The sequence below is a fragment of the Lynx rufus genome, unplaced genomic scaffold (genome assembly GCF_022079265.1).
Source record: "Lynx rufus isolate CCGP_SWC_20201006 ecotype Redwood Valley unplaced genomic scaffold, mLynRuf1.p SCAF_5, whole genome shotgun sequence".
Lineage (NCBI taxonomy): Eukaryota > Metazoa > Chordata > Mammalia > Carnivora > Felidae > Lynx > Lynx rufus.
The window spans coordinates 86653419-86681209 of record NW_025814867.1 but is presented as its reverse complement, the minus strand read 5'-3'; the positions used below and the strand labels follow the sequence as shown (position 1 = coordinate 86681209).

The 27791-nt window shown below is 44.4% G+C and overlaps 1 protein-coding gene across 1 annotated transcript; it reads left to right on the top strand.

Moving 5' to 3' along the window:
- NRROS (negative regulator of reactive oxygen species) lies at positions 1-27750 on the top strand. Its single transcript, XM_047098669.1, has 3 exons — positions 1-256; positions 21381-21501; positions 25525-27750. The coding sequence occupies exons 2-3, from the start codon at positions 21394-21396 to the stop codon at positions 27493-27495; spliced, it is 2079 nt and encodes a 692-aa protein (XP_046954625.1). The 5' UTR covers positions 1-256; positions 21381-21393; the 3' UTR covers positions 27496-27750.
- Positions 27751-27791: the final 41 nt, after the last annotated feature.

Genomic DNA, 27791 nt, shown 5'->3' with positions numbered 1-27791 from the left:
GCAGCCGCCCTCTCCCATCCCCCTGTCAGCACCGCAGGGCAGTTCCCTCTAAGATGCCTGCTCTTGCGAGTGCTGAGTCGCTGAGCAGCTTGCTCTCCATGTGACTTCAGTTTCCGTCCGTTCCTTCCGCAAGTGCTAAAATAATCTGATGCCCCAGGGAGAGGAGGCAGCCCAGCCCCGCGTTCGGCTGCTCTCGAGGAGTCCGAAGCCCCGGGAGAGGATGCGCCCCGCGGAGCCGCCTGGGCCTGCGGGAGCCGTGAGTATTTCCTGCGGGACGGCCCTGCTGGGGTGGGCGAGCTGGCGCGCGGCTGGGTGGTAGGAGGTCAGCGTCCGTGGCTCGCAGCTCGGGACTGACGGGGAAGTTGTGGCTTGCTGCATCCAAACGCCACCGCTTTTGTGCTCGGTTTGGGGGCCACAGCTCCGGGTAGGTGGAGAAACCTCCCTCAGGGAGCACTTACAGCCCAAAAAGGTGGTGTGGTGCAGTGAAAGCAATGAAGGCTTCGGATTCCTCCTTTGGGGGTTTGAGTCCTGGCTCTCTGGGGAGAACACTTGAGCCTCAGTTTCTTCATCTGTGAAATGGGAACACTAATGCTCCCTTCCTGGGCTGAGTGACTGGAGGAGGTGATAAGACTCTACTGTGAACACTCAGCATGCTGAGTGCTTGGACCGATCTCCTTTCCTGTCCCACGACGTGGATTGAGAATCACCATTTCATAGATGAAGGCACTGAGACTCATTTACAGCGACACATATTTATGGATGTCTTACATGTGTCGGTGCCTTCAAGGTATTGGGGATAGAACTTGAATAAGACAGGCAAAGCCCGTTCCCCAGAGTTTTTGCCCTTGGGAAATTCTATAGGGTGTTGTTACTCGGACCCACAGCCAGTAAGTATCAGAGGGAACCTAGACCCCAGGCTTTTCTGGCCCCTTGTCCAGTGCTCTTCTGTAGTAGCCCTGGTGGCCTATCCATGTGGGCCAGATTATAGAGGTTCAGCTTGTATCCCTGTGCACTTAGGAGCTGTCATAAGTAAGGAGCCACTGACCAGGCTTTACCCCAGAGAGAAGGTGGCCACGTGCCCAGCTATGGCTGGAACTATAGGAGGCTGAGCAGGATCTTAAGAATGGAGCCCCTGGAGAGGGCTGGTCCTGAGTGGTGCACTTCCAGGGGACCCCACTGGAAGTTTCTTCCCTGATGGGTGCAGCCTATTGGAGTCTGATGGGAGAAACATTCGGTACATAGAGCCGGCCCTGCGAGCCCCCATGTTGTGCCCCCTTCACCTACTGGCTGTGCTGCAGTAGACGCTGATGGTTTGCTGGGTTTTATACCCCTGAGACTTATTTATTTTTCTTACACACCCCATAGGTTTGTACATGTATGTCTGAGAGTTCCTAGGGGTGATTAGAAAATCGTGGGCCAAGAAAAAAAAAAATAGAACAAAACAAAACCTTGGTTATTGCCTTTAGGTTAAAAGAAAACAAAACAAAAGTCTGTTTCACAAAGAAGGTGCTTCATCTAGTGGGGCTTCATCTAGTTCTATAGGAACTTCATGAAAACCCATATAAACCTGATCCCACATAGTGCTTAAACCATTCATTCAAGAGCAGGGACTTCCCAAACAGAAGGCAGGGCCTGGGGTCTTTGGCCTGAGGCCTTTTTAGGAATGCACTGACCTCTGTCGCTGGCTTGTTTCTTCCTCACAGAAGAGTGATGCCAGTACCCGTTATAATTTTCATTCTGACTGCAGTGTGCATCCACACCACAAAGTGTAAACTAGACTCTTGGATGGACAATTAGATGTACCTCACGCTATCCTCAGACCCACATTATAACCACAGAAGTTAGGGGACAGTGGGCTTTCAACCATGACTGAAAAACCTTATCTTGCTCAGGGCATGCTATATGCTCAGCGATGCTTACTGACATGCCTGGGTATTAGTGACGAATCTTTTTTGCCTTTGATAGAACTCCTTTATTATACTCATTTCCCACCCCTCAAACTATTCTTCGCAACATCACTGATAAAATGTCATGTGCTCAATGTGTAGGGGCTTCTGGGCTAGGTGAGGGGATGATCTCTGAAAGCTCGGAGAGGAGAGGAGGGGGAAAAAGGACACTGGCACTTGGATCTTGTCAAGCTTCACAAGCAACTGTAAACCTGAGTTCAGGGGTCTTTTAGTTAGAAATGACAAAAACCTAACTCAGCCTGGCTTCAGGGGAAAAAAAAATATTGTTTCAAATAACCAAAAAGCCTGTGTGAAATAGCTTCAGGCATGGGTGGGTCCAGGTGCTCAAACACTGCCAGCTTTGCCTTTTCCTGTTATTAGGCAGGTCCTAAAGTTGGTGGCAAAGATGATCCCATTCCTCCATGAATTCAAAGAACTGCAGCTCCAAGTTTAGTTCCCACAAGTTTGGCATCTGAAGGCAGGAACAGAAAGCCTCTTTCCCAATAGTTCTAACAACAGTCCTTCTCTTGATTGTCATGGGCTTGTCATCTGTGATGTACCCAATGTAAACCCATCACTGTGGTTAGGGAAATAGGGGGCTCTGATGGGCCTGGTCTGAGGCCTCGTGCATAGGCCCCTCCTTGGAGCCAGGGATTGAGGTCAAACCCAAACAAATGTGGGCTTCTTAAGAAAGGAAGGGGGTTTGTTGCATGGCAATGGAAATGTACTTAACACGATTGAGTTTTACGTTTAAAAATGGTTAATGGGGCGCCTGGGTGGCTCAGTCAGTTGAGTGTCCAACTTCAGCTCAGGTCATAATCTCCCAGTTCATGGGTTCGAGCCCCGCATTGGGCTCTGTGCTGATAGCTCAAAGCCTGGAGCCTGCTTCAGAGTCTGTGCCTCCCTCTCTCTGTCCCTCCCCACCTGATGAATAAACATTAAAAAAAATAATAAATAAAAATAAAAATGGTTAAGATGGTAAATTTTAGGCTATGAGTATTTTACAATTAAAAAGCAACAAAATAAAAAAGGAAGAAAAAGGAAGAGGTGGTTTCCTCAAAGGGGAATTGAGGAGATGTTACCAGAAGGAGAAATGAGTGTGGGTAGGAAAAACCAACTGATTTCCAGAGCAAATGGAGTCAGGTGCTGACACCAAAGCGCATGTATCTTTTTGCTCTAATGCATGAGTGATTTCAGACCAACAAAGGGAATAAAGGAGGAAGTAGAACCCTGTCGTGTTCTCACCAGCGAGGTAGGCATAAGGAGCAGAGCTAGTGCCTATGATGGGCTGAATGTGGCCACAAAGCCCTGTGAGGACACAGGGATGCCCCACATCCAGCCCCAACCCAGAAGGTCGCTGTAGTCAGGTGCTAGCTGTGTGCCCCAAGAAACTTTCTGCTGCCACCTCCAAGAAAAAAAAAGAATCAGGAGGGGATTTCTCCACAGAAGATAGCACTTGGGGCTCTGTCTTTTTACCTTGACTCTGTCCTTTTACCTTTTTACCTTGGGGCTCTGTCTTCTCAAGCAGGACCTAAATGTCTGAGGCAGCCCAGCACCCACAGTGCCGGCAGGGGCTCATCTTGATGTGCACATCATGTTCTCCAGTAACTTCATGTCACTCCTTTCTAGACGTCAGGCTGGACACTGGTTCCTTCTGGTCCTTCCTGTTGTTACTCCTCGTCTAGACCAGCTATGGTCCTTTGGGTCTCTCCTGCCTTTCCAATGTCTCCTTGGGGGTCCTACCAGATGCCAAGGCTGAGCTCTCTCCCTCAGGTCTTTCCTGGGTTGGCCCTGGGTCACCTCCTTCAGCTTTCAGACACGCTAATGGTCTCCTTATCACTGTCTAGGCTGACAGCTGTAGACCTCCTCATGGGACTCTCCTGATGGCCTTTCTCTTGTTCTAGGTTCTCTAGACTTTCCCCAATCCCTGAACTGAAGCTTCCATTATATTTAGTAATACTGGCTTCTTGTTTCCTTCTAAATTCCCAGGTTTTTCCCAGGCTTTGTAGCTCCTTTTGCAAACCTGTAAAGGCCTTCACCTTTGTCATAGTTACACTTCATGGCATTGACAGGTTACCCACAGAAGACCATGGCCCCATGAACACTCAGGGGTACTTACTATTCAGAATATCAAACACTGCATGGCAGAGGCACTGACCAATCGGAATGGACATTGTTATTAGAAGCAGAATCCTGGGGCCCATGTTGGGTCAGGTGTTAACCTCCCTGGCTGCTCGATCATGGTGGGGCCTGGCAGTTCCAAGAGAGGGGCCAGGATCATGGGATACCTATTTGCCAACAAATACAAACCTGTGCAACCCAGCTGAACATTCACTCAACATATATTCGTCCCAGGCAGGTGCACATCCAGCACCTCCTACCTGGGCCAGAACTTGGGTTTTGGCTTGTTGAACAATTGATTTGGGTCTTTCTGAGCCTTGGACTTCTTATCTATAAAATGGAGATAATAAGCAGGGACTTGAACATAGAGTTTCATTCCAGTATTCATAGAAGTCTTATTCACAGTGGCCAAAAGGTGGAAATAACCCAAATGTCCATTGATGGGTGAATGGATAAACAAAATGTGATCTATACATACAATGGAATATCATTCAGCTATAAAAAAGAATGACATTCTCATACATGCTATGACATGGAGGGACTAGAAACCTGATGCTAAATGAAATAAGCCAGGCACAAAAGGGCAGATGTTACATGATTCCACTTACACAAGGTACCTAGGATAGGCAAATGTATAGATAAAGAAAGGACTGTGGGAGTACCTGGGTGGCTCAGTCGGTTAAGCATCCGACTTCGGCTCAGGTCATAATCTCACAGTTTGTGAGTTCAAGCCCCGTGTCTGCTTCTGTGTTGACAGCTCAGAGCCTAGAGCCTCCTTCAGGTTCTGTATCTCCCTCTCTCTCTGCCCCTCCTCCACTCATGCTGTCTCTGTCTCTCATAAATAAATACACTTTAAAAAATTTTAAAAAAAGAAAAAAAAAAAGAAAGAACTGTGGTTACCGGGAACTGAGGGGAGGGGGAATAGAGAGTTCCTGGTAAGTGGGTACCGAGTTTCCATTTGGGATGCTGGATAGGTCTGGAGAAGGATTATGGTGAGATCTCATGGCAAAGTGAATGTATTTAATGCTACTGAATTGTACGCTCAAAAAGGTTTAAAATGGTAGCTTATATGGGTATTTTACCACAGTGAAAATGGAGACAGCAACGCCTATTTTATAGAACTGTTGTGAAGTACTAACCGAGATCCAAGGTCGGTAAGAAGACTTTGCAACTTCATGCTGTTATTGCTATTATTATTCAATAGTGTTAAGTTATAATCCAATTGTTTTGGCTTTATCCAAGAATCCCCTAAGAATCATTGGTATCGGGCACCTGGGTTGTTTATTCGGTGAAGCGTCCGGTTCTTGGTTTCGGCTCAGGTCATGATCTCACGGTCCGTGAGTTTGAGCCCTGCATGGGGCTCCACACTGACATTATGGAGCCTGCTTGGGATTCCCTCTCCCTCTCTTTTTGCTCCTCCCCCACTTGCGGATGCGCTCTTTCTCTCTCAAAATAGATAAACTTGAGAAGAGTATTATTTTAAAAATCATTGTTATTTTTGGAGGAGGGGATTTCTTCTCTTAAAATCACATTACTCCCATTCCTCTGTGAATTCAAATAAGTTGTAGTGAAAAAAAAAATCAGCCTTAGAACAGGCAGCCACCTTGTCAGTGCAATTTGAGGGATTTTTGAGAAAGACAAAATCATCTCCCCTACCGTCCTGAACCTACACCATGAAAACTTTATTATATTTCATCATTACCGATATAAAAGAGCCTTGTATTAAAGAGCATATCCGTGTAAAGAGCTGTGAAGTGTAAGATATCCATTAAAGAGCAGTGTATTAAAGGGATATCAGTCATTTACACTGCAGTGTAGACAGCTTTCCTCCTAATTCTGAGGACTCTAAAGCAGTGCTTGTCAAATCTTTTTTTTTTTTAACACGACAAACTTTTCTCCAAATAGCTGACTTTGCAATCTCGATTAAATTAATTAGATTGATCTAGAAGTTGAACAAGTAGTAGCTTCATTTTTTGTTAAATCACTTGATATGCATTCTAAAGTTTTTAGGGGGAAGTATACTGATGACTGCAATCTATATCTTTTTTAAAGGTTTGTTTATTTATTTATTTATTTATTTACTTATTGAGAGAGCACAGGGGAGGGACAGAGAGAGGAAGAGAGAGGATCCCAAGCAGGCTCTGCACTGTCAGCACAGAGCCCAATGCGGGGCTCGAACTCACAAACCATGACATCATGACCTGAGCCACAATCAAGAGTCGGACGCTTAACCCACTGAGCCACCTAGGCGCCCTGACTGCAGTCCATTTATAAATGCATCAAAAAATGAGACGACTTGAGCTCCTAGGTGGCTCAGTCAGTTAAGCATATGATTCTTGGTTTCAGCTCGGGTCATGATCTCACAACTCGTGAGTGCCAGGGCCATGTCGGGTTCTGTGCTGGCAGTGGGGAGCCTGTCTGGGATTCTCTGTCTCCCTTTCTCTTTGCCTCTCTCTCGCTTGTGCTCTCTCTGTCTCTCTCTCTCTCTGTCTCTCTCTCTCAAAAGTAAAAAAAACAAAAGATCTTAAAAAAATAAGATGGATTGAAGGCTGGATAGAAGGATAGGTAGATCAATAGCTATGTGATAAAAACAAATATAGTAAAATGTTAATAGCACAATCTGTGTGATGAGTATACCAGCAATCACTGTCAAATTCTTTCAACTTTGCTGTGTGTTAAAAATTTTCATAATAAAATATTGGGGAAATGTCAAATTACTCACAATACCTGGTAACTGCTCATTTTGCTTTTAATAAACATAAAAATCAAATAACGAAAATATCAAAAAACTTCAATAAGAGCTGTAACTCTATGATATATTATTATGTTATATGGATCATTGGATCATTGCTCAACTGAACTATTAGAATGAGATGAGGAGGTGACATATGCACTGGGCCTTGAAGGATGAATAGGAGTTTGGCAGCTGGAGAAGACCAGAAAAAGGACCTTTCCCACAAAGGAAACAGTGTGTGAAAATATACAATTCAGTCATGGATAGCAAGTATCCCAGGTGGCTGGGGCTTGTGGCATTGGGTTGAATTTTGCTGGATTCACAGACTAGGTTTGAATCGCAGCTCTGACATTCTCTAACTATATGGCCTGAACCTTTGTGAGCCTCAGTTTACCATGTGTAAAATGAAGATGATAGCATTTATCTGCTAGGATTTTGTGAGGATTATTATATGTAAAGCCCTGGCATAGCACTTATCCCAAGGTGAACCCTCAATAAACATTAGCTATCGCAATTGAGAGCCTGGGAAGCAATTTGACAGCTTGAATACCACCCCATTGAGCTGGTCAGTTGTCTGGAATCTACATCATTTCTTTCCTCAGTTGGGCTCTTTTTCAAGGGAACCAAGGTTGGAGGGGCGGAGGCAATATAGTTCCACCCTGGGCCATAAGCCTTGGTTCTCACCTATAACCCCTTCCCTGCCTATAGTCTCCCACAGACTTTGGGTGGTCTCTCCTCTTCTGGACATCTCCAGATCCACACTCCACAGCTCAGACAGATGGGAGAAGGTACTGCCACTCTTCTGTTTTATTTATATCAGTATGAGCTCCCTGTTTGCACAGAGGAATTCTGCGTTTAATTCTGACATGACCTTGTCTTACTAATGAAGTCTGCAACATTTCCTTATATTGACAAAGTTCTTCACACACATTCTCTCATTCGGTCCTGAAACAACCCTGTGAGGTCAGCAAGGCAGGTATTATTGTCACCTATGACCACATTGGAGTGTGAGAGAGAAACCTGCGATGTTGAAAGGAAATGACAAGTTTGAAACTAATGCATTGTTGGTAGGGTTCCTGTCCACAGAGATTACGTGGGTCTCTCCTAAACGAAGGTGACAACACATGCCCACTACCACTAGCCATGTAAGAGCAAGGTGTTATGGCCCCAGTGGGAGCATATTTGCATTTTTTAAAACCTGTGGTCATGGAACAGGACAGAGCGAACTGACCTCCATTGGTTCTAAAGGGCTGACCCTGACCACATAGGGAAGCCGGCTGACTCATTTGTAGCCCTGAGGCCACAAAGTCGGGCAGGATAGTGTTTAAGCAGCATTCCCTCCACACCGGCTGCCAGGAATTGGTTATAGGTAGAGCCCAAGAGAAGAAAAGCTGCTGTGGCCTCCAGCCTCCCTCCAGGCAGAGACAGAACCTAAGCCATTCCCAGATGAAGACCCTTCCCCCAAGAGTGGGTAAAGCTTGGCTGATCACGTGTGCTAGGCTGTGGTGCAAACAAGAGATCTATCTGTATTTTAAACCAGTGCTTGGAAACCACTGCACGGTGTTCCCTGTGGCACCTTGTCCATATCATCCCATCTCTCTGGCCTGAGTGTTCTCATCTCTAAAATACTGGAGGGTAGTTCCTTCAGAAATGCTACAATTCTCCTGAAGAAAAAAAAAAAAAGTCAGTTACTAGATTTGAACGAACATGCACGTGGCAGAAGAGTCATGTGCAACAGAACTGTCCTTTCTCACATAAATTCTTGGGGCCACACATCCAAGGAGCATTCTAACAAATTCAAATGATACTCCTCGCTTATTTGTGCAGGGGATCACGAGTTCTAGAAGTGGGATCCGAGTTCTGGAAGCAAATGCAAGCGGTATTTGCACGACCAGCTGCTTACAAAGCAGTGGGCTCCCACCTTGGGTGTGTTTAATGCCACAGGCAGGTTGATTACCTGCCAAGGATGACACATTAAAGATGACAAAGACTATTTTTGAACCTTCTTTTAAAATTTTTTTTTTCAACGTTTATTTATTTTTGGGACAGAGACAGAGCATGAACGGGCGAGGGGCAGAGAGAGAGGGAGACACAGAATCGGAAACAGGCTCCAGGCTCCGAGCCATCAGCCCAGAGCCCGACGCGGGGCTCGAACTCCCGGACCGCGAGATCGTGACCTGGCTGAAGTCGGACGCTTAACCGACTGCGCCACCCAGGCGCCCCTGAACCTTCTTTTAAAACTTACCTTAATATAGTAGCAACCCTACCACACAGGCATTATGATTCCCATTTTACTGGGGAGGAAATCGAGGCCAAGAAATTGAGTGATGTACTGAAGGCCAGGCTTTGAACCTGTTCCATTTGTCCCCTTAGCCTGGACTCTTTCTTCACCCTTACAGTCACCTTTCTAGAAGCTGGACTAAGAACACGCAGCCCAAAATCTAAATCGCTGAGGCCCTAAAAAAGAAAAAGAATTTCTATAAAACAACTTAGTTATTTTAGTTATTAGTCAATGATATTTTTCCTCCATTAACTCCAAATATCCCTTTAAGCACACTTACAATAATTTCAATTTTAAGCACCTATAAGAAATTCTCTATTTTTGTGATATTTGTTAGGCTCTGATTATAACATATATTTTAATTTCAATTAATAGTATATCGATTCTATTCTTTTAAAACTTGTCTTGGGGCACCTGGGTGGCTCAGTTGGTTAAGTGTCCGACTTTGGCTTACGTCATGATCTTGTGGCTTGTGAGTTCGAGCCCTGCTTTGGGCTCCACGCTGCTTGGGGATTCTCTCTCTCTGCCCCTCCCTGCTGTCTCTCTCTCTCTCAAAATAAATAAATAAACTTAAAAAAACTTGTCTGGATATAGTAATTGAAGTTGATTGTTGGAAAATTAGAAAACACTAAGAAACAAAAATACAGGTGTGGAAAAAGTAAATATTAGGTGCAGTTCTCTCCACTGTTGAGATTCAGCTGTGTACCCTTTCAAGTATTTTCCATGCACATGCACATGAGTGCAGATTCCTTTAGCACACTTGGGATTATACCATACATTCTGTTTTGCGTCTTCCTTTTTTTCTTAATATTTTATTATGACCATCTTTCCATGTCGCTAAATATATTGCCACTGAAACATTTTTAATTGTAGCACATTATTCCTATCATATAGTTGTATCATAATGTATTTAGCCAATCCTTTCATTGTTGGACTTATAGATGGTTTCCGCTTTTTAAAATATTATCACTAATATCTCACTGAATATCTCAGTAAAAATATCTTTGCGTACATTATAATTCCTTAGGATAAACCCCCAAGAGGGGGATGATTGAATCAAAAATAATCTACGTTTCAACATCTTTGATAAATTTTGTAAAATTGTCCTTCAGAAAAAGTGTGCCAATTTTCCCTCCCACCTTCAGGGTCTAAGACGATGCTGGGGGTGATGGGGACTCAAAAGCTATTGTGTTGCCTATGTTTTAACAAGTTCATTACTAAGAGAGAAAGCCAGAGAAGCAAATTGTGAGGTCTGAATTCACACATCACAGTTCTAAATGCCATGTTGCCCCAATCCTCAGTATGCAAGTTCTTTTTTAGATGTGTTCACCATCTGAACATTGATTCTATGCAAAATATAGGAATGTACTAATTCAACCAAAGATTACAGCTGGTTCTTCACTTTTATGACTCTTCTTTATTTTCTTTCACATATAATACCAAAACCAAATTCTAAAAAATCTTTGGATTTAAAAGTCCACTGTTTGGACATTTATCCAAAGATATAGAAATAAGTCAATAAAGGCATGTGACTGTTCAACATCATTAGCCATTGGGGAAATGCAAGTCAAAATCACAAAGAGGCCACCTCACACCTACTAGGATGGCCGGAATACAAACGACAGAAAATAACCAGTGTTGATGAGCACGAGAAGGAAATGGAACACTCCTGCCCTGCTGGTGGGAATATAAAGTGTGCAGAAACTGGAAAACATTCTGGCAGTTCTTCAATGTCAAACAGAATTACAGTCTGACCCAGCAATTTCATTCCCAGTATGTATAGGCAAGAGAATTGAAAACATGGCCACACAAAGACTTGTACATGAATGTTCACAGATGCATTATTCATAATAGCCAAACGGTGGTAACAATTCAAATGTTCACCAGCTAATGAATTCATAAACGAATGTGGCAAGTTTGTCCGGACAACGAATATTATTCAGCCATAAAAAGGAAGGAAATACCGATTAATATGTGCTGCAACATGGATGAACTTCAAAAGCATTATTATAAGTGAGAGAAGACAGACACACATTGTACGATTCAATATACATCAAACATCCAGAATGTACAAATGCACAGAAATGGAAAGTAGACTAGTGTTTGCCAAGGGAGGGGGGAAGTGACTGCTAATGAGTACAGGGTCTCATTTTGGGGTGTTGCAAATGTTCTGGAATTAGACAATGGTGATGGTTGCACAACGCTGCGAATATACTAAAAACCATTGGTGAATTACATAGTATGTGAATTATGTCTCAATTTTTAAAGTATATCTGTGGCTTATTTGCAGGAAAAGAGAGCACAGAGTATCTTTAAACCTTTTTTAGATATGTTTAGTTTGATAGCTAGTTATCAAAGTAATCCAAACTATTCAAAAGTTGAATAGTTTTTATCTTGAATTTATGTGTTTGTTTGCTTATTTATTGATTTATTTATTCATTAACTTACTTACTTATTGCCTCAATCAGAATGACTCCCCACCCCACCCCCCCGCCTTCTCATCTTGAATTTGAAGTTTGAATTAATGGGGCACCTGGCTGGCTTAGTCAGTTAGAGCATGCGACTCTTAATCTTGAGGTTGTGAGTTTGAGCCCCACATTGGATGTAGAGATTACTTGAAAATAAAATCTCAAACAAATCAAAACAACAACAACAAAAAACCAACATAAAGTTTGAGCCAAAATGTCATTCTTGCTTTTCTTTCTTTTTTCCTTCCTTCCTTCCCTTTCTTCTTTCCTTTTCCAGACTACATTTTAAGCAATAAATATATCTTGCTAAACCATTTGCTTAGTGTCAGTACAATTTCTCCAAGCAAAAGTCTTGCAAATCAAGTTAGTTTTATGTGCAGATTCTTATAAAGGAGAAATAATGTCTACAGTCATCTAACATGATGATTTGTCAGTACTCAAAATAAGTCAGTTTTCCTGTAACAAGAATCTAATTAGTTTTGGAGTGCACTTTTTAAAAAATTTATTTTGAAAGAGAGTGGGGGAGGGACAGAGAGAGAGAGAGAGAGAATCCCAAGTCAACACCATGCTGTCAGTGCAGAACCCAACTGGAGGCTGGATCCCATTAACTGTGAGATCATGACCTGAGCAGAAATCAAGAGTTGGTCACTCAACTGACTGAGCCACCCAGGTGTCCCTAGAGTGCACTTTTAAAAACCATTTGTGTTTTTATGTGTTAATTTTTCATAATTTTTAGCTTTAAGTTTATTTATTTATTTTGAGAGAGACAAAGAGAGCACACGTGCATGCAGGAGCATGCAAGTTGGGGAGGGGCAGAGAGAGACTCCCAAGCAGGCTCCACACTGTCAGCCGAAATCAGTAGTCAGACGCTTAACCGACCAAGCCACCCAGGTGCCCCCATAACTTTTATCTTTGAAACCGTTTCTAACTTACAGAAAAATTGCAACACAACTAAAAGAATGCCCATAAATTCTTCACCTCTGTTTACCAATTGTTAAACATTTTGTCATATTTGTTTTCTTTCCCTCTCTCTATTTATTAAAAAAAATATATATATATATATTTCTGAATGATATGAGAATAATGTTGCAGACATTATGCCCCTTTACTTCTAAATAATATAGTGTTTTTTTTCTAAGTATAAGGATAGTCTCTTACATAAATGTAATCAAAATCCACACATTTAACTGGATGCCCCTTTACTTCTAAATAATATAGTGTATATTTTCTAAGTATAAGGATAGCCTCTTACATAAATGTAATCAAAATCCACACATTTAACTGGATCTCCACCATAAAACTGTTATTTTCACCTTTGCAAAATTAGTAAGGAATCTGTAGAGAGATAGTTTAAGACTACTGTCTTGTTTCCCAACAAATTTTTGCTCTTCAGTTTTCCTTTTCCTTGATAAGTCTTGCCTATAGATTGCACTTGGAAAAATACATTGCTAGCTTTCAGATTTCAGCCACTGTCTCTAATTTTCAGGTAGCATCATGAACCTTGCATGCATCTATTATCTAGTTTTGTCCTTTGGGTTTAAAACTTATTAAAGAGCAAGTCCTATTTTAGTTGGCTCCTTTTTGTTGGCAAGATGCAACAGTAGGGCCAGCGTTTGAGGGGTGTTGCGGGGTACTATCATGAGAAAACATGGAGGTTGGAAATGGATCTGACCCTGCAGAGAACCATCAGGAACCCTAGAGGCAGCCTCAGAGCCCATTCTCACCACCCAGCCTGGAGGGCCCATCCTCCTGTCATTCTTCCTATCCTCCCTTCTCTGATCTCTGTTGAGATGAATGTTGACTGTTTTCATTCTTTTCTGTTCACACACCTTGTCATCTGACTCATAGCTTCTGCTTCCTCACAGCAAGATCCCTCAAAAATTCAATTCTACCTTCTCTCTGTGGCTTTTGGTTCCAATTTCCACTGCCAATGACCTAATTGTCTCCCTTGTCTCTGCGTTGGGATCACTCATAGCGTGCTGGCTGCATGTAAGGATTGACCTCCTCTGGTCAGATGCTTCCCCAAGATTCTATTAGCTTGTTGGAGGTGGAGGTGGAGGGATAGGTAGAGATGGTGGTGAGGTCATGTGTCTCCCTTGAGGGCTGCCTCGCCAGAGGGACTGTAGGTGTGGTGGACAGAGCTATCGACCTGGACAGTGGAAGTTATATTAGTACTTCAGGTCAGAACACGTGATCTACCACTCTAGGGCTCTTTTCAGATAAGAGAGAAGCAGCCTAGAAGCTCTCATTTGAATGTCAAATGTTCCAATTTTCAGGATATCTTTAAGGTTGATGTGTATGTGCATTTTTAACTTAACAAATGTTTACTGAACACCTTTCTGAGAAAAATATTTGAAAAATATATGTTCCAGAAAACGCTGAGACAGAAAATTACCATAATTCCCCCTCTCCCTTTAGAAACCCCAACATTTATTTCATTTTCCCTATTAATTTTTATTTTGAAAAATTTCAAACTCACTGGAAGGTTAAAAGAATGTATCATGCTAAATTTATCAGTTGGTAATATTTTCTTTAATTTTCTTCCTTCCTCTCTCCCTCCCTTTCTCTCTCAGGCCATTTGAAAGTAGGTTATATAAGTTGTAGACATCATGAAACTTCACCCCTAAATACTTCAGCGTGCATTTCCCAAGAGTAAGAGCACTTTCCTACATAACCAAAAAATCATCACCGCACCTAAGAAAATCAGCAATAATTCGATAGTATCATTTGTACATAATACCATCTGAAAGCACATTATTCAGTACCTCAGTTGTCTCAAATTTTTCTTTTAGAGATTTTTAAAAATCCAAAATCCACTCAAGGTACATGCATTACACTTGGTTATTATGCTTCTTTTTTTTTATGTTTATTTATTTATTTTGAGACACTGAGAGAGCGTGAGAGGGGGAAGGCAGAGAGAAAGGGAAAGAGAATCCCAAGCAGGTTCCACACTGCCAGCGCAGACCCCGACGTGGGGCTCAGCCTCACGAACTGCAAGATCACGACCTGAGCCGAAATCACGAATGGATGCTTAACCGACTGAGCCACCCAGAAGCCCATTAAGCTTCTTACTCACTTGTAATCAAACCTCCCCCTTTTCTCCTCCACTGCCTTTTTTTTTTAATTAAAAGAGTTTTTTTAATGTTTATTTATTTTTGAGAGAGAGAGACAGACAGACAGACAGATCACAAGCAGGGGGAGGGGTAGAGAGAGACAGAGACACAGAATCTGAAGCAGGCTCCAGGCTCTGAGCTGTCAGCACAGAGCCCAGAGCGGGGCTTGAACTCACCCACTGTGAGATCATGATCTGAGCTGAAGTCGGATGCCACCCAGGCGCCACACCTCCACTGCCTTTCTTTCTGTTTCAAGACTTTGACTTCTTCGAAGGGCCCAAGCCAGTTGTCTTATAGGATGATGTATAGCCTGGATCTGTCTGATTGTCCCCTCATGACTGGGTCCAGGGCAAACGTTTTTGGCAAGCGTACTGCCAAGATGGGGCTCTGTGTTTCCCAGGGTGCCACATCTGGAGGCTCAGAGTGTCAGGTATTCTCACTACGGGAGATGCTAAGTTTGAACATTTGGTGAGGGCTCAAGTCACTTCAATTTTTTGCTACGATCAAAGAGACCAAAGCTGTTTGCCTGGGGCTTTCAAATACTTCTTGGTAGTAGGAATGATTTGAAGTGTTCACAGACTGGTGTTTCTGTTTTTTATTATCCATTCTCTGTGGTGTGTGACCAGCTGCCCTTCCCTCTCTCCCAGGATCCCAGGTGGGATTTGCTCTTTTCTTTTTAAACAAAGGCAGACTCCCTTCCTGTGGAACCCTCTAGCTAGCAACTGTACCTTTCTTCAAGGGTGTCAACGTCACACATTCACACCCCACGCTCTGCCTCTAGAGATTTCCTCCCCTCAGGCCAGTCTATAAATATTTGTTTCTGAGACTGGTACCTCTGAGAGTTACCATCTTTCTCCGAAGTCCTCTTTCTTTAAAGCATTTTCAGCTATTTGATTACTTTGAGGAGGAAATTCTCAATGACATGCTAATGTATGTATCACATTCTTAACACTGACTGATCGGGCCTTTAGCAAAGAGCGCGCGCAGTGTGCAGTCGCAGCTCTGGGGGCAGCGGCTAGAGTAGCAGCGGTGACGGGAGGTGGGGAGGTGAGAGTGTGGGAGTGAGGTGATATTCGGGGTGCCCCTGAATGTTAGAAATCCAGCATCCTTGCCTGAAAATGAAGCGGAGCTCTCCCACATTCATGTCAGGGTTACTCCTTAGCATTCCCAAACTTTTCGTACGAGGAGATCTTTTTATGGACAAAAATACCTGTAGATTAGCCTTTACCTGTGGTTGTGTTTCACTCCCAGCTGGTTAAGACGTTACATCATGACAGAAAGCTACTTGAAATTAATAACACTTAAAAAAACAAAAGTTTTATTTTTTTTTGATTAATACAGGAAAATCGACATGCATTTGGAAAACAAGCAGTGTACATATATGTTTAAGTGTCAGGGGGGTCTAATAATACTAAGTGTGCTGCTGCACCCCTGGATGGTTTTGATTTTTGTGAGGACAGGGACATGGAAGTTTCAGGACTTGCAGAAGCAGAGACCAGTCAAAAGATTTCACTCACCCTCTCCTTCTGTCCTTCCTAAAAGCAAGCAATCTCCCACACGTCCCCTTGCTGAAGCCATTCGTTGCCCTGCATGCCGCCACCTTCTTCCACTAAAGCCGTCCTGAGCCCAGAACTGATGTGGTCACGGGGATGGATATGGAAAGCGCTCACCCAGCATACAGTCAAGCTGCTGCTGGCAGGATCGGGACACCCTGTCCAAAAGGAGTAAATGTTCCCACCCCTTTCAGCCCACAGGGCCACCTACTCAGTCTTCTTTGACCTTACTTGGCTCAGTGAAGCAGGACCTTTTCCCTCCTACCTTGTGGAAATAGAAAAAGCAAACAAGCACACTTTCTAAAACAAGGAGGAACTTTTACAGCTGATGTGCATTCTTCTTCCTCACTGTTCGTGTTCTCTTGCTGTAGAATACAGTCTCGATTCATGTTGTTTTTGTGAAGTGGATCGGTTTTCACCACTTATTTATGTTCATACTAGGTACGAACAGAGAAAAAATAGACAAAAAGCCATATTGTATTTCTGCCTGAAAAGGAACACTGTGTAGGGTAGCCTGGCTGGCTCAGTCAGAAGAGCACGAGACTCTTGATCTCAGGGTCGTAAGTTTGAGCCCCACATTTGGCACAGAGATTACTTAAAATAAATAAATAATTTTTTTTTTTTAAAAAAGGAACACTGTATGCACATGGGATTGATGTGGATTGAGTCACAGTTTTCCATGATAACCAATTAGAATGCATAGTCTCAAGACCATTGGTTGCATAGGGGATGCCGTTAAGTATCGGAGGTCCTGATATTTCAAGGACTTCTAAGAGAAGTTTGTGATGACTGGACACAAACAGAATAGTTAGAAGATAAAGAAGAAATGTAAATTCAATACTACGAGGACTTCACTCTAACAGAAGGGTAGGATTTATAATCTCAATATCTCCAACTCAAATGTGTTACAGACACAGTACAGTACTTACGTCCTGCTAGCACCTGAGTCAATAGTGCCTTGTCTTTGAAAGCTTTTCACTGATTAGAAGCTGACAACCTCTGGCATTAGCCATGATCAGGGAAACTGTGACTGGATAAGACATAGAGAGACCTTATAGAAATTATTAACTGAATAAAAGAATGTAGGATTGTAGATTCTATATAGAAGAGAACAGGACTTACCATTTTTTGTCTCTACACTGAGAAGGAACTCTTCAATTTTGTTACCTGGCTTAAGAAGATACGAGCTGAGTCTGTTAATGCCATCTGCCTCTCATGTCAGGATCTCAGCTTTCATATAGGGGAGTTTCCAGTGGTCACCCAGACCAGGAGACGTCATACTTATTCAGACCCTACTTAGGGAATGATTTGCAGTTTCTTATGGCTCCAGTTCCTCAGTGGTCATAGTCCATGAAATGGAAACCATGAATCCAGGACCTTTTAATTATAGTGAGGGGAGGTTCCAGGTTACCTCATTTAAATTATTAATTTCAAACGGCGCCTGGGTAGCTCAGTTGGTTAAGCTTCTGACTTTGGCTCAGGTTATCATCTCACAGTTTGAGAGTTGGAGCCCCGTGTCGGCCTCTATGCTGACAGCTCAGAGCCTGGAGCCTACTTCGGATTCTGTGTCTCCCTCTCTCTCTGCCCTCCCTCACTAGCGCTCTGTCTCTCTCTCTCTCTCAAAAATAAACATTAAACAATTTTTTAAAGTATTAATGCCACACTCGTGTGTCCTCCATTATAATTATTTTCCTTTCACTTCCCTTTCTCTACCCAAAGTGTAGTTGAGGTGATTTGGCTTAAAGAATGGATGTATTTTCTAGAAGATGCCAGAAAGATTGGAGTGAAGTGGGACAGTTACTTATTTGCCACAAGCTTAGTTGCTCTCTTATAGCTCACCCAACTAAGGTTAATTGTGAGGAGGGGAAGCAGTCCTGTGCACACAGCAGAGGCTTCATATGATTTCCAGTGAGATTTGCCATCCAAACTCATCTTGTACTCTTTGCAGCTCCATGGCTCTGAGGAATCCTTCTGCATACTCTTGGAATAGTGTTTCTCAACCTGACTGGTTTAGAGAGAATAAAAAGCATTTTATTCTTTTCAGGGTCACTATATACCTTTTTTGTTTAGGACTGATCCAAAGCCATTCTCACTAACATCATTGTATCTGCCAGGGTCCAACCAGGAAACAGAAACACCCAGATTATTTGTTAAAGAGAAAATTTAGTGCAGGAAATTGGCTACACATGAAGAGGCTAAGAAGCTAACCAGCAAATAGACAATCAACCCAGAGGTTAGCAATTTCAGGAAGCTATGATCTTCCCTAGTAGGGGAAGGATAAAGTAGGGAAAGGATGGTGTTACTAGAGTCTAGGAGTCACCAATAGAAGCTCAAGGACTTCTCAGTCCAAGGCAGGGAGAGATGGAAAGATTCAGTCCTTCTTCTGCTGTCTAACTTCCCATAGTTCCTCCCATTGACCAAACCAGCTGGAGGCCAGCTGACACCCAGAGCTTGGGAAATAGGCTTCAGAAGTCAGTTCCCTATGATACAGAGCAGGGTAAGGCATCTATCTGAGGACAAACAGCTCTCAACCAGCATAGTCTTCTGTTACAGGAATTAACCTTGTTCTGGAATTTATTAACATAGAATTTTTAATGCAATCTTCCTGCATACCTTTCACACACCAGTTGGTATAATGATATATTCATTCTTACATCCAGATTTTTCATTCTTTTCCCTTCTTTGTGTAACTTGAATTACCTTGGAGATGACACGTAACAGCCACTCAACCAGCTCAATGGTGCTTGAAACTCATAAATAATAATTATGTCATTAACTACTTTCACAGTTAATGAAGCACTTTCACATATACTGGTTGATCTCATAAAAACTCTGAATAGTTATTATTATCCCCATTTTATGGATATCGGAGTCTTGGAGACTTTATATGAATTGCTTGGAGGCTTTATATGAAGTCTGCTTGGAGACTTTATATGAATTGAAAAACAAATCCTGGAGCCAGAATTCAAACCCTGGTCTGTCTGGCTCTAAATCTGATAATTTTTCCATGCTGCCTCATGAAAGAAGGAGTTGCCCAGAGGGAACAACAGTAGTTTTTCTGGGCTGGTTGGCTGATTTTAGGAGGAAGGAGAAAATATATTTTAAATTTGCAAACATTTTCTCATTGACCCAGAAATTAAAATTATGCTCAGGGCATGACTTCGGGCCTATCTAACATTCCAGTCTAAAGAATTATATTCTCCCTGAAGAAATCACAATCTTTCCCTGTACATATCTAGATTTGGCATTTCAGTATAAATTGAAATGGCTGTTCTAGAAGGGTCATTGTCACAGCAGCATGTACCATCCCAAGCCTGACAGAGGGGGTGAGGGAGGAAGGCAGTGGGGAAAGTCCTTGGTTTCCATTTCCCTGTCTGTTTTCAATAAAATATAGGACACCCAGTGAAATTTGAATGTCAGGTAAACAATGAATTTCTTTAGTGTAAGTGTGTGCCAAATATTGCATGGGACATATTTGCACTAAAAAGTTATTTATTGTTTATCTTACATTCAAATGGCATCTCGTAATTTGCTAAGTCTGGCAGCCTTATTTCCAGTTGGGCAGTGATCCCAAGGTTGTTGTGTGTGTGTGTGTGTGTGTCCTGTGCAGATCCTAAGGACAAAGCCCATATGGCTCTGCTTCTGCCATCTGTGCCCTGTACATGCCATGAGGTAGTACTTCCTGCACAGGTGCAGAAATGGAAGGAGGGCCGGGAAGGGGATTCCCAGTGTCCAGCAAATACTGATGAATTCTCAATTGGAGGTTCCCTTTGTGGTAAGGAGCGCTGACCTGACCTGAAGTGAAGGTTAAAGTTGATTTACCTGGTTTCGCTTTGCTTTTCTGTTAGTCTGTTTTCACTGGTGAGTATTAAAATCTGACCATGAAGTTAAAGTTAGCCTCAGAGATGTGTAAACTTATTCAAAGAAAGAGGAAGAGGAAGGGGCCCAAGATGGCCTGGGTGTGTGAGGCAGAAAGGTCTGTGGGTCCCATGGAATGGGTGAGGAGGTTCATTTCAGTGCTGGTGCTGCTGGCCTAGGAGAAGCCTAGGGAGCAGGCCCTGTGGTCCCTTCTGGGGAGATGTCAAGGAGAGGATGGAGCAGAAGAAATGCTGGGGCCAGGCACTTGCATCTGTTTGTGAGGAAGCAGAGCTGAGAAAGGAATGTCACTGGGCTATAAGCCCTCCCAATAGGAGGGCAGTCAGTTCAACAGCACCCTCGGGGAGAGAAATTATGCTGGTTACTCATCCTGGAGCTCAGGGAAGGGGACCTCGGTGGGGGCTGCTCTCAGCCCTGCTACTAAGTTGATCTGGAACCTTAAATAAGCCCTTAGTGTCTCTGGGCCTTTGAATGTTCTCCTGTAAAAATGCAATGGCAGAGAATATAATATATTTCCATTATGGTTTTGCTTAGTTCTAAAATTATATTGGTATATGTATAATTTTAAGCCTTCTCATGGTTCCTGTTCTGTGTTCACTGGCCAGGTAAGAGGGCTGGCAACCACACCTCATCAATAATCCTTATTATACCTGAAGATTACTTTTCATTTGCCCCTTAGTATTTTCTCTTATTCAGGCAAACTATCAAAGTCCTTTTTTGCAAAAGGTTGTATTCAAATGAGTCAAAACCAATGAGACCTACCCTCCTAAAAGCCTCATGTCAACACAGCAATTAGTAACTCTACAGGACCAGAAGCTACAATTAGTATTTCAGTCCTGGTTCACCATTCTTTTGTTCATTCATTCATTCATTCATGCAGCAAATATTTACTGAGTTCAGGCAATGCATCAGGCAGATTTGAGTTTTGGGAGGAAAACTTCAACAGAACTACAAAATGTGGCAAACTCTGGGTGACCTGAGATCCGGTTCCTCAAGTCCTTTGCCTCTGTCTTCTGTTGGTGGGCTCTTAGAAGTTTCAGTATTCAGCCACCTGTCCATCAAGTGGTAGAGGCAAAACAAAAATAAGTTCTTGTCAACAGTTGTAGTGAAAGGTTGAAAGTGTTGGCTAACTTGAGGTATTTGAATGATCTGTGGGTTTCCACCTCCTGATAGCTGTGGGCCTCTAAGACCAGACATAGCTGGGAACTGGCTCCTTCTACCAAGAGTGCAAAGCAGCCCTCTGGGATGTCCTTCTCTTACTCACTTCTTCCTTGCCCTCTGTCCACAGTGCTGCACTTGAGATGGAGTTACTGCCCCTCTGGCTGTGCCTGGGTTTTCACTTCTTGACAGTGGAATGGAGGAATCAAAGTGGAATGGCCACGGCAGCTTCCCAAGGGGGCTGCGAGTTGGTGAGTTTTCCAGGAAACTCTGTCTGTTGGTTTTGTCCTGACAAGGTCTGGTCTATTGGAAGACTGATGTATTGTCAGTCACAGAGGGCAGGGAATGAAAGAGTCTGAATCACTCTGTAGCTGCCTAGCATGAGGCCATGTGCAAGCTGCTCCTTAACCAAAGGTTCAGATGACATCTGAGAAAGACCAGGCAGTCCCTGCCCATCTTCCTCATACCTGCTGAAGCCAGGAGGCCCCAGAGACAGGCACAGGTTAGTCACCTGAAACAAGAGCACCCTGTTAAAAATCTGGATGATTGAGCTCTACTAATGGTATCAGAATCCCTGAGTAGGGCTTAGTAAAATTGGATAAGCCCTGACTCAGAGCTTGTATATGAGCCAATAGCAAATGCTCAAACAGCTGTACTGCAGAGCAACATTCTTGATCACATTCAGGCTGAAGACGATCAAGGGAGTGGATATCTGAGCTTTTACAGTTTACCCTCTCCAGGGCTTTCAGCCTCTATCTGGAAACAGACCTGGCTCATAACAACTGGGCACATTTCTGGAAATTTTCCCCCTTGCCTATAAGTCAAAAGTCTGCTTGAGAAACATATATTTCATAAACATTCCTTGAGTCTTATTATATACTAGGTACTAGAAAGATAAATTGGATGTCGGGGTTAATACCTACAATCAGAATTGTATTCTTAAAGCTGATAAATTTTAAAAACCCAGTTGGTCATGGTTCTTAACCACCTTTAGTAACCTCTGACCACTATGCTGTAGTATACTCTAGTACAGAGTGGGGGTTATGAGCCAGACCATGTTTAAATCCCAGCTTGGGGCACCTGGGTGGCTAAGTCGGTGAAGCGTCTGACTTCAGTTCAGGTGGTGATCTCACAGTTTGTGGGTTCGAGCCCCGCGATGGGCTCTGCGCTAACAGCTCAGAGCCTGGAGCCTGCTTCAGATTCTGTGTCTCCCTCTCTCTCTGCCCCTCCCCTGCTCGTGCTCTGTCTCTCTGTGTCTCTCTCAAAAGTAAATAAACATTAAAAAAAAATTTAGGGGCGCCTGGGTGGCGCAGTCGGTTAAGCGTCCGACTTCAGCCAGGTCGCGATCTCGCGGTCCGTGAGTTCGAGCCCCGCGTCAGGCTCTGGGCTAACGGCTCAGAGCCTGGAGCCTGTTTCCAATTCTGTGTCTCCCTCTCTCTCTGCCCCTCCCCCGTTCATGCTCTGTCTCTCTCTGTCCCAAAAATAAATAAACGTTGAAAAAAAAAATTAAAAAAAAAAAAATTTAAATCCCAGCTTGCTAGCTGGTGACATGGGGGGGGGGGGCGCACTCTGTGTCTCAGTTTCCTCATCTGTAAAATATAGAATAGTGGCACCAACCAATAATACCATAACACTGCATTGCTATGATGATTAGATGAGCTAGTGTATATAAAGCACTCAGAACAGGGCCTTGTTTGTACTAAGAGCTATGTGTTTTATCTGTCATTATTGTTGTTAGTCTCTGTTACTACAGACTTCCATTAATTCCTTACAGAGGCTATTAAAAATTAACTTCAGGGCCGCCTGAGTGGCTCAGCTGGTGAAGCATCTAAATCTTGATTTTTGGCTCAGGTCATGATCTCATGGTTCATGGGATTGAGCCCCACATCGGGCTTCGTGCTGACAGCTCTCTCTCTCTCTCAAAATAAATAAATAAATACTTAAAAACAACATTTAAAGGTTAACTTCACAGTAGCTAAATCAAGAGGGAATCAGAAAGTATGAGTTCTTTGATAGCCTTTCAGGGTTCAGGCTAGACTGCCTGTCTGACCCTCTCCAGCCTGGTGGGCAAGAGCAGGGGTCAGCTGCCAGGGGGTTCAAAGAGTGGATCACCCATGGCTCTTGGAAGGCTGAGAGTTTGAGGGTCCAGGTATCTCCGGTGCCCCGCCTTGCCTAAGCCACATATTATCATAAAGTGGACATGGCTAGATTTTCTTGGGCTCTGACAGCCACGTCGTCCTTTTGCAGCTCTTTGGTGGGGCCACAGGGAATTGCAGAGGTTGACCCCATGCTTACAACAGCTGTGGCGAGACAGGGTCTCGTGGCTTGAGGAAAGCCCCTCACCACAACATTCTCCAGAGAGTCCCTGTCAGGGGGAGACCAACACTTACACAAATAAAGAAATGCACCTTGTTTCTGCATGGAGGGATTCAATTTTGTAAAGATGTCAGTTATCCCCCAATTAACCCATAATTGTAATGTAATCCCTGTCAAAATTCCAAAGACTTTTGAGGGGAGGGGAAGTGTGAAAGGAACTTGGCAAATTCACTCTGACGTTCATCTGGAAATTAAAAACAACTCAAACGTGCAACAACAGAGATTAATTAATCAGATCTTGCTAATCATTATAGCTAACATTTAAATTTTATTTTTTTTTTCAACGTTTATTTTTTTGGGACAGAGAGAGACAGAGCATGAACGGGGGAGGGGCAGAGAGAGAGAAAGACACAGAATCGGAAACAGGCTCCAGGCTCTGAGCCATCAGCCCAGAGCCTGACGCGGGGCTCGAACTCCCGGACCGCGAGATCGTGACCTGGCTGAAGTCGGACGCTCAACCGACTGCGCCACCCAGGCGCCCCTCATTATAGCTAACATTTATGAAGCACTTATGTGCCGGGTTGTGTATTAAGTGTTTTACGTAAACAATCACAAGGGAAAAAAAAGGCCCTATGAGAAAATTACAAGTATAATTTCCATGTTACAGGTGGAGTAATGAAAGTCCTGACTGGTCAGGTAACCAGCCCAAAGTCACCCATTTGATAAAAAGCAGAACCAAACTGGACTGACCCTAGAACTCTTGCCTTTAGCCACCGTGCTATTCATGCAACAAACTGAGTGGTAAACAAACAAAGGTGGTAAAAGTAGATCACTGGACAGTTTGTGGAGTATGGTCTCATTAAAAAACTTTTTTTTCAACAATCATTGACTTTGTCCTACTGACCAATCCTGGGAAAGGAATGTCATTATTCTTCTATCTGATCACTTAAAACTTTTTTCCTGGACACCTGACACCCTGTGACTGATTGTTTTTGCCAGTCTTGTAGAACATTGGGATGCGTTAAAGCATCCTAAGGCCTGCGTGACCTCTGCCATGAGAACAGGGTCGTCCCATCCATCCTGCCTCCTTATGTTGCACAGCTGTGGTAGAACACATCCAGGAAGAGCACTGACTTGGGCATTAGAAGTTCTGGACTCCTGTCCCTGCAATGCCACTGGCTCTTCGCTTTGCTCCAGACCCCACTTCTCTGTACAATTCAGGGAGATGTTGAGGACTAAAGTCCTTTTAAGCTGTAATATTTATCAACCCAGAATGTAGAGGAGCGTCCCAGGCAAAACTCCTCTGGGTGACATGAAGATGCCACAGCATGTTGGTTGTTTTGTGCTAACCCTGTTGGACACACAGGTGTTAGGGTAATAGCGATAACAATACAATAGCGACCGTTTACATTAATGGTGTTTGCTGTGTGTCAGGCTCTGTGCAGCCTCTCACCTAATCTCACTGCAATCCTCTGGGCTAGCTACTCTCTATCTTCATCTCTGTTTTTTCAGAGGAAATAACAGACTTAGGTTAAGTTACTTGCCCAAGGTGGTGTAGGAAACAAATGGCAGAGGTGGGATTCAAACCCGGATTCAAACCGGCAGACAGCCCTGGTCCTCAGTCCTTCTCACAGTCGAAACCAAACTGCAAGCACAGTTGTCACCACGCAGAACCCACGACACAGGTGCTCAGATTTTCTCTGACGTGAGGTGTGTTTTAAGTGAGGCCTGGAACTCAGCTCCTAGCTGACTGTTTCAGTGTGAAGGTAGAGAACGAAGAAAAGTTCCCTTTTGTTCCACATTTTCCTAGCCTTTTTTTTTTTTTTTTTAAATTATGATCTCTAGAGTCACTCTCAGAAGCTGCGGTAAAAGTCAAGTGGATGAGTCACATTTCTGTACATAAACTTGTCTGCGTCAGAGGCCCTCCTCCCTGCTGACCAGTGTCTGTCTGATCCTAGGTTGATGGAGTAGCCAATTGCCGAGGGCAGAACCTCGCATCAGTGCCCAGCGATCTCCCTCCCTACTCCCAGATGCTCATCCTGGATGCCAACCCGCTTAAGATCCTGTGGAACCGTTCCCTCCAGCACTACCCTCTCCTGGAGAGCCTCAGTCTGCACAGGTGCCACCTGGAGCGCATCGGCCGCGGCGCCTTCCAAGGGCAGGGACGTCTGCGCAGCCTGGAGCTGCCCGACAACTCCCTCTCAGAGAACTACAAGGAGACAGCAGCTGCCTTCCACCACCTGCAGGCTCTGCAGAGGCTGGACTTGTCAGGGAACTCCCTGACAGAAGACATGGTGGCCCTCATGCTCCAGAACCTCTCTTCGCTGGAGGCTGTGTCCCTGGCGAGGAACACCATCATGAGGCTCGACGACTCTGTCTTTGAGGGCCTGGGGCACCTCAGGGAGCTGGATTTGCAGAGAAACTACATCTTTGAGATTGAGGGTGGCGCTTTCGATGGCTTGACTGAGCTGAGACACCTCAACCTGGCCTATAACAACCTCCCTTGCATCGTGGACTTCAGCCTCACACAGCTACGGTTCCTCAACGTCAGCTACAACGTCCTGGAATGGTTCCTGGCATCAGGGGGAGAGGCTGCCTTTGAGCTGGAGACGCTGGACCTCTCCCACAATCAGCTGCTCTTTTTCCCACTCTTGCCCCAGTGCAGCAAGTTGCACACGCTCCTGCTGCGGGACAACAACATGGGCTTCTACGGGGACCTGTACAACACCTCTTCACCGCGGGAGATGGTGGCCCAGTTCCTCCTTGTGGATGGCAATGTGACCAACATCACCACTGTCAACCTCTGGGAAGAGTTTGCGTCCAGTGACCTTGCGGACCTACACTTCCTGGATATGAGCCAGAACCAGTTCCAATACCTGCCTGATGGCTTCCTAAAGAAAATGCCTTCCCTCTCCCACCTGAACCTCAACCAGAATTGCCTGATGACGCTCCACATCCGAGAGCACGAGCCCCCAGGGGCACTCACTGAGCTGGACCTGAGCCAGAACCAGCTGTCAGAGCTGCACTTGGCCCCGGGGCTCCCCGGCTGCCTGAGGAGCCTCCGGTCGTTCAACTTGAGCTCCAATCAGCTCATGGGTATCCCCACTGGCCTTTTTGCTGATGCCAGTAACCTCACTACAATTGACATGAGCCACAATCAGATCTCACTTTGTCCCCAGCCAGCTGGCTTGGACCTCCCGGCCCCCCCAAGCTGTGTGGATTTTAGGAACGTGGCGTCTTTGAGGAGCCTCTCTCTCAAGGGCTGCGGGCTGGGGGCATTACAAGACTGCTCGTTCCAGGGGACTGCCCTCACCCACTTAGACCTGTCTGGCAACTGGGGGGTTCTGAATGGGACCGTCGCCCCTCTCCGGGGTATCGCCCCCACGTTACAGGTCCTGTCTCTGAGGAATGTGGGCCTCAGTTCTAGCTTCAGGGAGTTGGACTTCTCTGGGTTTGGGAATCTGAGAGACTTGGATCTGTCAGGGAATTCTTTGACCAGTTTCCCACGGTTCAGGGGCAGCCTGGCCCTGCAGACCCTGGATCTCCGCCGAAACTCGCTCACAGCCCTTCCCCAGGGGGCCGTGTCTGAGCAGCTCACGAGAAGTCTGCGGACCATCTACCTCAGTCAGAATCCGTATGACTGCTGTGGGGTGGAGGGCTGGGGGTCCCTGCAGCGCCTGCACGCCATTGCCGATTCGGCCATGGTCACTTGCAACCTCTCCTCCAAGGTCATTCGCCTGATTGAGCTGCCCGGAGGCATGCCTCAGGACTGCAAATGGGAGCGGGTGGACATGGGCTTGCTGTACCTCGTGCTCATTCTTCCCAGCTGCCTCACCCTGCTGGTGGCCTGCACCGTCATCTTCCTCACTTTCAAGAAGCCCCTGCTTCAGGTCATCAAGAGCCGCTGCCACTGGTCTTCCATATACTGACCTGGCCACGTGCCAAGGTTAGAAATGGGGTCTGTGCGTGGAAGAACCCTTTCTCTGCCAGATTTCCGGATCTGACGCAGAGAACAAATCCAGTGAATTGAGGTTTAAGTGAAAGTTTAAAATGTTTCCAGCCCTTAGTTGCCCCACGTTCTTCTTCCATCGTTGTGAATCATCCTCATCATCCTGGTAAAATATTTATTAAGTGATGTTCTGTGAAAATAAAACACGTGTCTCATAAATATTTTTTAAATCAAACTCGCCTTGTGTTTTTTCTTTCTTTAATGTTTTTTGGTAGT